This window comes from Chiloscyllium plagiosum, unplaced genomic scaffold, assembly GCF_004010195.1.
Source record: "Chiloscyllium plagiosum isolate BGI_BamShark_2017 unplaced genomic scaffold, ASM401019v2 scaf_69, whole genome shotgun sequence".
Classification (NCBI taxonomy): domain Eukaryota; kingdom Metazoa; phylum Chordata; class Chondrichthyes; order Orectolobiformes; family Hemiscylliidae; genus Chiloscyllium; species Chiloscyllium plagiosum.
Window position 1 is genome coordinate 30419 of NW_025215297.1, and position 12293 is coordinate 42711.

Consider the following 12293-nt stretch of genomic DNA (forward strand, 5'->3'; position numbering starts at 1 on the left):
TGGAAGGCTCGTTTAGGGCCTTGGATAGAGGTGAGGGAGGAGGTGTGGGCACAGGTTTTACAGTTCCTGCGGTGGCAGGGGAAAGTGCCAGGATGGGAGGGTGGGTCGTAGGGGGGCATGGACCTGACCAGGTAGTCACAGAGGGAACGGTCTTTGCGGAAGACAGCTTCCTCATTTCCCCTTCCCCAACCTCATCCTAGTTTCTAACCTCCAGTTCAACACTGTCCCCTTGACTTGTCCGGACTTGTCTGACCTGCCCAGCTCCTTTTCCACCTATCTACTCCACCCTCTCCTCCCTGACCTATCACCTTCATCTCCTCCCCCACTGACATATTGTACTCTATGCTACTCTATCCCCACTCCCACCCTCCTCTAGCTTATCTCTCCACACTTCAGGCTCTCTGCCTTTATTCCTGATGAAGGGCTTTTGCCCGAAACATCGATTTTGCCTGTCCTCGGATGCTGCCTGAACTGCTGTGCTCTTCCAGCACCACTGATCCAGAATCTGGTTTCCAGCATCTGCAGTCATTGTTTTTACCAGCATTCGAGATTAGTCTACTGTAAAGGAGGTTAAAACCGCTATAGTCCCAGGCAACTATAGGGTTGCTCTCCCTCTTGAGAGGGAAGGCTGGTGGTGGTGGTTTGACTTAAGGGTCACCTTACCTCGGGCATAGTTGGGAAGGAGGGACCTTCATGGTAATCTCAGCTGGTACAGGAATTCAACCCATACTGGTGGCATCGTTGGGCATAGCAAATTAGCTGTCCAGCCAGACTGATCCCTGAATGATCACTATTTGTCTCAACCAGTTTATCGCTTTTACTGTTTGTACTCTGATCACAAACTTCCAATCAGGAATTTTGTACTTTTTGTTTGTTAAGCAAAGTACAGTTGACTCCACATTTGAAGTTCAATGTGAACCATGTGCTGCCCAAGGTTATTGGATTAGGCAACAGCTTTTTTTTTTCTAAAGACCTGTTGACCTCTTAACAGCTTGAAGACATTTTGCACACTTGCTGGCAGACCTCCATTGGAGGTTAAAGAATGTGTTTTATAAACTGTATAGGTGAATAGAATATCCTTTTTTGTCACCTCTACTTAAGTAGAGGAGTACAGAAATGTTTTCACAATGGCTGACTTTAATGGCACCATTTTAGGTTCAAGATTCCAGGTACAAATCTTGGATACAAAAGAGAAATAAATGGAAAAGTAGTAGCATTACTTTAGTGTCCAAAAAAAAGTTTGAACAAGACACTCAATGTTGTTAAAGGATTGACATTAGAGTCTGATAAATAATTGCCTGGATGAATTGAGTGCCAATTAACTTGTTTTAGAGATAACCAAATTGTAAGTTAAGTTTTTCTCACACTCATTGATTGGTTTTTCCATTGGATTGCTGGCAGCTGTATCCTGGGGATTTATCCTTTAATGATTGGAGACTTCGGGCCTAGCCTGGAGGGTTGTTCACCCTAGTGGTCTGGAGCAGAGGGTTTGGCTGAGTATAGCACAGGTCAGAGGGATTGAGCCTGGGATTTGCCTGCACTACAGTTAGAAGTAAAGTTTTTCTTTAATGCCGATGCCCTGCTGAAAAATAGGATCATGGCCCCTTTCTTGGGGTATGGTGTGCAGTGTTGGGAGTTTTGGGTACAGTCTAGCCATGGGAAATGTTTTTGGAATGTAGAGGTGGTTGCTGCTGGGGGCCAAAGCTCGCTCTCTTAGAAATCCCAGTGGCTGCTGAAAGCTTTAAAAGGCATTACTTAAGGCTGAGGCTTATAAAACAAATAAACTACAAAATTCCCCTGAGGCACACACTGACCACTGGAATTGATTTGCTTTGTTTTTTAAAAGAAAAGTATTTATGGGATGTGGGCATTACTGACCAGGGCAGCATTTATTGTCATACCAAATTGTCCAAAGTTGAAGAGTGTGGCGCTGGGAAAGCACAGTAGGTCAGGCAGCATCCAAGGGACAAGAGAATTGACGCTTTGAGTATAAGCCCTTCATTAGGAATGAGGCTTGTGGCTCAAGGAGACAGAGCTAAATGGGAGTGGGGGAGGGGAAGGCAGCTGGGAAGGCAATAGGTAGATGAAGGTGATGGGTCGGAGAGGAGGGTGGAGCGGATAAGTGCAAAGGAAGATTGGGGAAAATTGAACAGTTGGTGGAGAACTGCCAAAAGACCAACAGATGTAGGCCGCTAATCAGAATTCTGTCTAGAGAAGGAGTTTGCACAGAGAAAATACGTCAACACCGACCTGGAAAGCAAATCTGCAAATAGAAGATTCAACAGCTGGCTGGTTTTGAAATTTGAATTTTTCAGAATCTTAATTAGGGGTTTTCTCAGATTAGTATCATTGAAGGGAAAGTAAAAGAGAGGTTAGAAGACGGAGTTGTAAATAATTGTTAATTCTGTTATAATTTAAGAAATAAAGTTGTTAATTTGCACTTTAAATAGTTCTTGGCCTCTTGACTTTTCACAGATTACTGCATGGGATAAATCTTGCCCGTGTTACAGGTTTAAATTAGCAGGGGGGTTTTACCCTCTGTTGTAAGAGATTAGGGGCGCATCGCTGGGATTTGAATGATTTGGTGGTGGGGGGGCGGAGGGGTGTCAGGGGTGCTTTTGTCCACAATTTGTATCTTGGATTTGAACTGGTTTTGACAAACTTGAATAGATTTGAAGGTATGAAAAATCCCAGCAGATTTGAACACTTGCAGGTTAGTGTCCTAGATCTTTAAATAAAATGTAGATGAGGCAATTTGTTTACTTTTGGTGACTTGTGGTTGATTAAATTAAAAGTGAGAGAAATGGCTCTTAAAATTACTAAAGAGGTTCTGGGATTTGAAGATGATTCTCCAATTTGTCAAGAAAGTTTAGAAGGAAAGAGAAAGGCCATACTTTTAGAATTAGCAAAGAAGTTCAATTTGGGTTTAACCAAGGACAAAAGTAAAGCTGAAATTGTAATGAAATTGCTCAAACACTTGGGTGTGTCAGAGAAACCGACCAATGCATAGAGGTAGAAAAACCTAAATTACAATGGAGGAAAATGGAGTCAGAAGATAAACCGAGAGAGAGAGAAGATTCTTAGCAGAGTAAGAAGAGAGAGAATTTGAACTTGAAGTTGTGACTTAGTCAGCCAAGTCTTGTTAACAGGATGGAGATTAAAAGAGAAGGTATTGATCTATACAAATGTCAAAACTCTGCCATATTTTGACAAGAAAGATGTTGAAGTCTTCTTTACTTCATTTGGAAACTTGGCTAGGTAGATGGAATGGTCTGAGGATTTATGGGTAATGAGTTCAGACTAAAATGGTAGGCAGAGCGAGTGAGGTATTTGCAGTGCTGTCAGATGAGGGGTCACGAGATTATGCAGAGATTAAACAGGCTGTTTTAAGTGCTTATGAATTGGTACTAGAAGCATATAGACAACGGTTCAGAAACGCAAAGAAGGAACCAGGTCAGACTTATGTTGAGTTCAAAAGAATTATACATCGTCATTTTGATAGATGGGTGCATGCTTTAAAAATAGATAACAGCTATGAGGTTTTGAGAGATTATTCTGCTGGAAGAGTTTAAAAACTCACTCCCAGAGATGGCAAGAATTCATATGGAGGAACAGAAAGTTCAGGAAGTGAGAAGGGCAGCAGAACTGGCAGATGAAAACATGTTGGTGCATCAAACTTCTGACCAGAATTTTGTCCTGTTAGGGATAGAAGTTGGGAGAAGGGGCGATCCTACACTATGAAATAAAGAGTAGAGAGCACTGGTAAGAATTTACCACATGTGAAGGAAGCCCAGCTGGGTGAAAAGGAGGTGAAAGGCCTCTGGTGTTTTCACTGTAATGGAGCAGGACCCAGAAAATTATAGTGCTGGTGGTTTCAGAAGGGCACTGGAAAAAGGTGTTTTCATGGCCAGAAAGTGGGATATGTAAAGTCACATTGTTTCCCACAGTGCCTTTCTTTAATGGCCAGCAATGTGGTAACAGAAGCTAAGCCAATGGCATTAGTGAAGGTAGTAAAGCAGACCCCAAGAAGAGGCGAGGAGCTGTAGGAGAGTGCACAACCCGAGGCAGGGGCTGGTTATGGAGTTACTCCCTGATCTCTACCAAGAATTTGCCTCTGTGAGTAAAGTTTACTCAGGAAGAACAGGGGGAGAAGGACAAGAAGTTATAATTTTAAGAGATACAGGATCTAACCAGTCACTGATAGTAAGGGATGAGCAAATATGCACTGGTTTTGACCTGTTACCTGAGAGTGCGGTACTTTGGGAGATAGAAGGAAAAAACTTTGCATCCTCTTATGTAAGATCAGGTTGGAGGGCCAACTCAATACTGGGGATGTTACAGTGGGAGTGATTGACAGAGTACCAGTTCCAGGAGTTCAGTTTGTTCTTGGGAATGATTTAGCAGGACTCGAGATGGGACCCTTGTTGTGGAGAAGCCCAAGAAACTGTGGAGTTAAAACCGAAATATTTTGGTATTTTCCCAGACTGTGTGGTAAGTGGATTCCACTATCATAAGTCACAGCACAAAGTGAAAAGTAAAGAGAAAGATGAGGGAGTTGAGGTTCATTTAGTGGACCCCCTGTTTGGTGCAGGAAAAATCTGAACAGGCAGAAGGTCAGACAGAAGTGTTAAATCTTGAAAGTCAAAGAGACTTGCAACAGCAAGACCAAATGATAAAAGATATATAAGTGGATGCGTACTCTGAAAAGGAGGCAGAATATTCCAGAAGGTTATTATCTGAAAGATAGAATCCTAAAATGGAAATGGAGACCACGGCAGGTTTGTGCAGAGGAGAAGTGCACCAGATTGTGTTGCCAGTAACATACAGACACATGGTGCTACAGGTAGCACATGAACTACCGATAGGAGGTCACTAGGGGTACGAAACACTCAGGCAAAAGTACAACAACATTGTTATTGACCTGGAATGCACAAGAATGTGATTAACCTCTGTCATACATGTCATACATGTCATACATGTCAAGTGGTAGGTAAGCCACAGGGAGTAGTTACCAATGCCTGCATTTGAAGAACCTTTTACGCAGGTTATAATTGATTGTTTGGTTTCCTCCTGAGAACTAAAAGTGGGAACCAGTACTTGGCAACCATAATGGATGTGTCTACCAGATTTTGGGATGCAATTCCATGAGGGAGCATCAAGGCAAAAGGGTAATAGAGGAGTTAGTAGCTTTCTTCACACGGTATGGGCTGGCTAGAGAGGTTCAATCAGACCAAGGGTCATATTTTACTGCAAGGCTCCCTACTGATGCTAGGAACTTTAGAAAGGTGGCATCAGACCTTGAAGACCATGTTGAGAGCATTCTATCCGGATTACCTGAATGATTGGGATAAAGGTATCCCATTCGTATTGTTTGCCATTAGAAATACCCCAAATGAATCTACTCAGTTCACTCTCTTCATGTTAATATTCGAGCACAAAGTGAGATGTCCTTTGAAATTAACTAATGAAAAATTGACCGACCAAAGTCTGAAATCTCACACTTAGATTATGTATCGGAGGTGGAGAGATTAAATTGAGTAGGTGAGTTAGCTAAACAGCACCTCAAGAGGGCACAGTATAGAATGAAACAGGTGGCAGATAAAAGCTCTGAGACTCAGCCATTTTCCTGAGGGGATGACATGTTAGTACTGTTACCAGTGATAGGAGATCCCTTCAAACCCAGGTTTAGTGGTCCCTATCAAATTGAGAAAAAGTTGAGTCAGGTGAACTATCTCGTAAAGGTGCCAGACAGAAAGAAAAAGTATTGAGTATGTCAGGTGAACATGTTGAAACTGTATTATACGAGAGAGAATGAACTGGAGAAACAGGTGTTAGTTACTGTCCTGCAGAGTCAGGAATCAAATCCATATGATGTGGATTTTGAGGTGCTTCAAAACAGATTAAAAAATGAAGACGTCCTTGAGGAGTGGGATAGGTTAGTGAGCTATCTGTCTCAGGAGCATAGAATGCAGTTGAAAGATCTGTTACCGCAGTATAAGGACATATGTAAGAATCAGATGGGGAGGACTAATGCTATTGTATGTGAAATAGACATAGGGAATTCTGCCCAATAAAACAACACCCATGTCAGCTTAATCCTTTCAAAGCCAGACAGGTCCAGATGGAGGTGGAGGCCATGCTCGACGAGAACATCATGGAACCAAGCCAGAGCGAGTGGAGTTCACCGATCGTCTTAGTTCCCAAACTGGACAGGACTCAACAATTCTGCACGGATTATCGGAAGGTCAATGCTGTTACAAAATCAGACTCATATCCAATTCCGAGATTGGAGGACAATATCGAGAAAGCCTAACAAGCCAGTTTCATCATCAAGTTGGACTTAACGCGTGGTTACTGGCAGGTACCTTTATCAGAGTCGGTGAAAGAAATTTCTGCATTTGTAACCCCAACCGGATATATCAGTTTAAAGTGATGCCCTTTGGAATGAAGAATGACCAGCCGCATTCCAAATACCCACGAACAGAGTTGTAGCTGGGTTAACAAACTGCAGTCTATTTGGACGATGTAGTGATCTTTAGGAAGTTCTGGAAAGATCACATGGTACAGTTGGCAGAGCTCTTTGAAAGACTACGAGACGCAAAATTGGTAAATAAAATAAAATGGAATTTGTCAGAGCAGAGGTAATGGAAGGTTGACCCGATGGAAGAAAAAGACGAAGGCCATTGAGGAATTTCCACGACCAACCTCAAAGAATGAGGTGCTTTGATTTTTAGGACTCAGTGGATTCTATTGGACGTTTGTTCCAAACTTCAGCAGTGTAGTGGCACTGTTGACCGATATGCTGAGGAAGAACACAAAGTTTCAGTGGACAGAACTATGCCAGGAGGCATTCGACCATTTGAAATCGATATTAACCACCAACCCAGTTTTAGCTACACCAAACTTTTCAAAACCTTTTAAAGTCGCCATCGATGCTAGTGACATTGGAGTTGGAGCTGTACGCCTACAGGGGGATGAGGATGGGATTGAACTGCCAGTTGTTACTTTTCAAAGAAGTTCAACATCTACCAGAGGAAATATCGCACAATTGAAAAGGAACTGTTGAGTTTGGTGCTGACCTTACACCATTTTAATGTGTATGTCATGAACAATGTGCCGGAGACGGTGGTGTACACGGATCACGATCCGCTTACATTCTTAGAACGCTTTAAAGACAAGAATATGAGACTATTTCGTTGGAGTCTTATGTCATAGACTTTTAACTGAAAAATTGTGCATGTTGCGGGTCAGAAGAATGTTATCGCAGATTTAACTGATAGAATTTAGATGAGATTTGTATTTATTTAAAATTTTATATACACACACAGGTATTTGGGAAGAAGTTAAGGTGAATTTAGATTAAAGTTATCAGAATGTTAGGGTAATGTGTTTAAAGAATGAAGGAAATAAGAAGCCATCTTTTCATTATCTTGGTTCATTTTTTTCTTAAGGGGGGAGGTGTTATGAAGATGTAGGTGTACTGTACCTTTAAGAGAGTGAAATGGTGAGCAGAACTATCCGACAGCACCAAGTATTCTGAATAGGATACAATGTAACATGTGGTCCAGCAGCTAGGGTAGCTGGTTGCCTGGAGACAAAAACAAATTTGAATTAGGCCAATCAGTTTAATTATACCCCACCCCAAAAAACCAAACTCCAATCCAGTTTGAATTGAGTATATTGACAATTACCACTCGCTGCTCTTGTGCTAGCATACATGCTCCTGTAATTCTTTCTGGGAAAATGGACATGTAATCCAACAATGAGGATTTATCTTTTGTTTTAAGGACTTCTTCCTAGTCAATTTTAATGGAACCCTAATTTCATAGCCAATAATAATTTCAAATAGATTAAAGCCAGTAGATTCATTTGGTGAATCCTGAGAATCAAATCATAAAAAAATTAATCCTTTTGTTCCAATGCTGTGGGTATTTATGAAAATATGTTTGAATCATTGTTTTGAGAGTCTAGTAATACCCATCCCACGGTCTGTTGAAAAGAATCCAAGTTTGTCCAATCTCTCCTTGTAGCTGATACACTTCAATCCAGGCAACATCCTGGTAAACCTCTTTTGCATTCTGTCCAAGGCCTCCACGTTCTTCCTGATGTGTAGTGACCACCAGAGCTATACATGACACTTGTGACTCAAGGTTGAAAGGTCTGGTGCTGGAAAAGTGCAGCAGGCCAGGCAGCATCCGAGGAGCAGGAGAATCGACGTTTCGGGCATAAGCCCTTCTTCAGGAATGAGGCTGGTGTACCAAGTGGGCTGAGATAAAAGGTGGGTGGAGGGGAGTTTGGGGGAGGGGCGCTGGGAATACCAACTAAAGTTACATACAGCTATAACATGACTTACCAACTTTTATAGTCAATGCTCTGACTGATTAAGGCAAGCATGCTCTACGCCTGCTTTATCACGTTCTCCACTTGTGTTGCCACTTTCCAGGAGTTACGGATTTGCTCTGTATCTCAATGCTCCTCAGGAAGCCAAACATTTATTTTGAATTATCCTCATTCTTAAATAGAGTTTGGGCTACTCTAATACTTGTTTGACATATTAATGTGACCTTTGGTGATTAACTTTGTTTAGCTGTTGTGCTGGTCACTACAATGAAAAATTATCTGGAACCTGATGTTTTAATTGTTCCATCTCTTTAGCCTCAACTCGATTTTCCATAATTATCGGAGAAAGCTGTGTCTTTCAGTTCCACTAAGTTATTCCTCAGGAGTAAATCAACTCAGTCCATGGTAATTTCTTCTGTACAGTCCCTACTACTAGCCTGGACAATAAGTCACACTCTAAATGGACATTGTACAATGGAAACGCAATATAATCTCCAACTATCCCATTTACATTGGCTTTCATTGGATCCTTTGGAGGAAGAACTGTTTCCTTCTCCAGCAAAAGACTTTGAGTAGCCCCTGTATTCCTTACTATAGTTATGGGCTTAGATGATTCATTTGAAGAAAAAAAGCAGTGGTGTAAACACAGCAGTCTTTACCTCCAGTCTCTTATAGTCAATTGGAATTTGATCCATTGTGTGATGATACTGTGGCTTTAAGAGGTGTGTTTTGTCTTGGTTTCTTTTTGACAGGGATTGGAGGATAAATGGCGAGCACTGTATAAGAAGATAAAGGACTTGTGAAGCCTTGGGTGTTTCTTTTAATTTGAAACAATAGAAGCAGCCTGAATGGGTGTGACCAAACTCCCACAGCACCAGGATCTTTAGTTTAGCTTTGAGAAGTTGTTGCTGGGGTCTCAGTCGGGTTGGAAGGAGTGAATCTCTCCTGGCTGCTGCACTCTCTCTTAGAATTAGCTTTTGATATTCTTTCCTCCTCGACTGGAAAACTGCATGTGAGACAATCTGTTTTCTGAACTTGTCTTTTGCCAAGGGTGTGTTTATAGGATGTTGCCTTGTTGGACCAGTTAATTAGTAATAGTTACTGTATCTATTGTTCCGTTAAGTTTTCCAATAGAATTGTTATTCCTTCTTTCTTTTGTTGTATTTTAATTAAAGTAGATGAATAAAGTACGTTTTGCTTTAAATCCGGTAGTTTGACCAGTCAAACTGCTGCTGGACTCAACACTTTACATTTATCTTTAAAATAAGAAAATGTTAGGGTCCAGACTTTCTTCTGAATAGTTTGAGGGGTTTTTATCTGGTCCATAACAAATTGAGGGCTCTTGAGATCAAAATCTCTAATTCCAAGTTGGGTTTAAGATTGTTGGATTCAAAGGCAGCGAGTGGTAAATGTTGGTATCTTTTATTTCAGGTGTTGCATTCAGAAGTGGTTGAAACAGAGTGTGCCTTGTGTAACAATGGCTCTTTCAGTCACGAAAAATTTCATGGAGGTGGAAGAAGTCACTTCGGAAGCTTTAGAGGAAGTGAGCAAAACTAAGCTTTACGAATTGCTAAACATACTGAAGTTGGAGTTACCTGGATCTGTGAGAAAAAGGGGATGTGCTCTGGCAGTCATGCAGCATTTGCAGTTGCCTGGAATGCCATTGGAATCTGTGGAAAATGGCTAAAATTCAATTGAAAATAAAGCAGCTTGAACAGAAGAAGGAACTGAAACAGTTTGAATTTCGTTCCTGAAAATGGAGGAAAAGCAGAAAGAGAGAACAACTCCAGCAGAGGAAAACAAAGAGGGAAGAATAACCTTAGCAGAAGAAAGGGAGAAAGAGAGAGAAGAAAAATAGAAAGAGAGCAAGTTTGCACTTCGGATGTTTGCAATTAGAGAGGAAAGTCAACTTAAAAGGGTGGAGGTGAAGGGAAAAGGTAGGCTTGGTGAGGAGGACAGTGAGGATGAACCAACCCATCACAACCAAAGGTCTGGTGGGGATCTGTTTAAATATGTCCAAGTGTTGCCTAAGTTGATGAGAAGGATGTTGAAGCCTTTTTCATTTCATTTGAGAAAGGGTCTAAACAAATGAAATGGTCAGTGACCATGTGGGTACTGTTGATCCAACCAAAGTTAGTAGGTAGAGCTAGTGAGGTATTTGCATCATTATCAGAGGAGGTGTATGGGGAGTAATGAGGAAGTCAAAAACGACAGATGTGGGAAAACAGGATAGGCCAGTGAGTTTGATTGAAATTATAAAGAAAAGCTCAGTAGAAGCTAAAAAGCTGCACTAGAATGTACAACTTGGTCAGGGGTTAGTTGACAAGAAACCGCCAGATATCTTTCAACAATTTACTTGTGAGGGTAAGATTTACCCACGTATGTCAGGAGGAGGGTAAAGAAATTAAAATTTTAAGAGACATGGGAGCAAGTTAATCTTTGATGGTGAGAGATGAGAAGATGTGTAATTCAGAAAAGGTGGTAATATGAGGAATTCATGCTAAGAAGAGTCGTGTTCGATCATATAAAGTGAGGTTGGAGAGTCCAGTGGAAAGGGTTGGTAGGAGTAATAGAGAAATTCTTGGCTCCAGGGATATAATTGATCCTTGATATAGTTGGATCACAGGTTGGAGTGATTGAAAAGCCAATGGAAAAACAAACAACTGAGGTATTACAGGAAGGAATATTACAGGAAGGGATTTTTCCTGACTGTGTGTTAGCAAGGTCACAAAGCCAAAGGTAGTAGCAGGAAGAGAATCAAAGAATAAAGGGAAGGAAGTTGAAATTCATTTGTCAGAGACTGTGTTTGCTCAGATGGTTTAGAAAAACAGGAACAGGCAGAGGACAAAGTGGATATTTTTAGATCAGAGAAATTAACTGAATTACAACAGAAAGATTAAAAAAAAGTTGCGTTAAAAAGCATACACAGAAGTAGAATCTGAGTGAATCCCAGAATGTTACTATCTTAAAAATGGTGTCTTGATGAGGAAATGGAGACCACTACATATTCAGGTGGATGAGAAATGGGCAGCAGTTCATCAAGTTGTATTATTGGTGGGTTATAGAAAGGAGTTGTTGTGGGTAGCACATGAATTACCAGTAGGAGGTCATTTGGTTTGATTTGATTTGATATATTGTCATGTGTCCCTAAGTACAGTAAAAAGTTTTGTTTACGAGCAGCACAAGCAGATCATAGTAAGCAAGATCATACAGATCATAGGGCGATCAAAAACCTTGGACAGAGATATACAAGTTACACTGCACAGGGCGTGCACCAGGCGAGATCAACATTAACAAGATCAACTTTATTTGAAGTTAGAATGTATTCATCAGTTTAATAACAGCAGAGAACATAGAACATAGAACATAGAACATAGAACAATACAGCACAGAACAGGCCCTTCGGCCCACGATGTTGTGCCGAACATTTGTCCTAGCTTAAGCACCCATCCATGTACCTATCCAATTGCCGCTTAAAGGTCACCAAAGATTCTGACTCTACCACTACCACAGGCAGCGCATTCCATGCCCCCACCACTCATTATTGGCCAGTTAACCTTCATATCTCATTTTTCCTCTGCGTATTTCCTTCTTAGTAATCCTCTGTTGCTCTTTAAAAGCTTCCCAGTCCTCAGTTTTCCTAATTATCTTTGCTATGTTCTCCCTTTTCTCTTTTAACTTTATATGTTTCTTAACTTCCCTCGTCAGCCACGGCCGCCCATGCCTCCTCCTGGGATCTTTCTTCCTTTTAGGAATGAACTGATCCTGCAACTTCTGCATTATACACAGAAATATCCGCCATTGTTCCTCCACGGTCATCCCTGCTAAGGTATTGCACAATTGAACTTTGGCCAGCTCCTCCCTCATAGCTCCATAATTCCCTTTATTCAACAGAAATGCTGTCACTTCCGACTGTACCCTCTCCCTCTCAAATTGCAGATAGAAGCTTATTG

At 41.3% G+C, this 12293-nt stretch overlaps 1 protein-coding gene across 1 annotated transcript in view; it reads left to right on the forward strand.

Moving 5' to 3' along the window:
• The first annotated feature begins 3305 nt into the window (after positions 1-3305).
• Positions 3306-12293, forward strand: part of LOC122548258 — a 32120-nt gene continuing 23132 nt past the window's right edge. Inside the window, exons 1-2 of the mRNA XM_043686787.1 lie at positions 3306-3427; positions 9642-9883. Coding sequence (XP_043542722.1) covers positions 3306-3427; positions 9642-9883 — 364 coding nt within the window. The remainder of the gene's footprint in view (positions 3428-9641; positions 9884-12293) is intronic.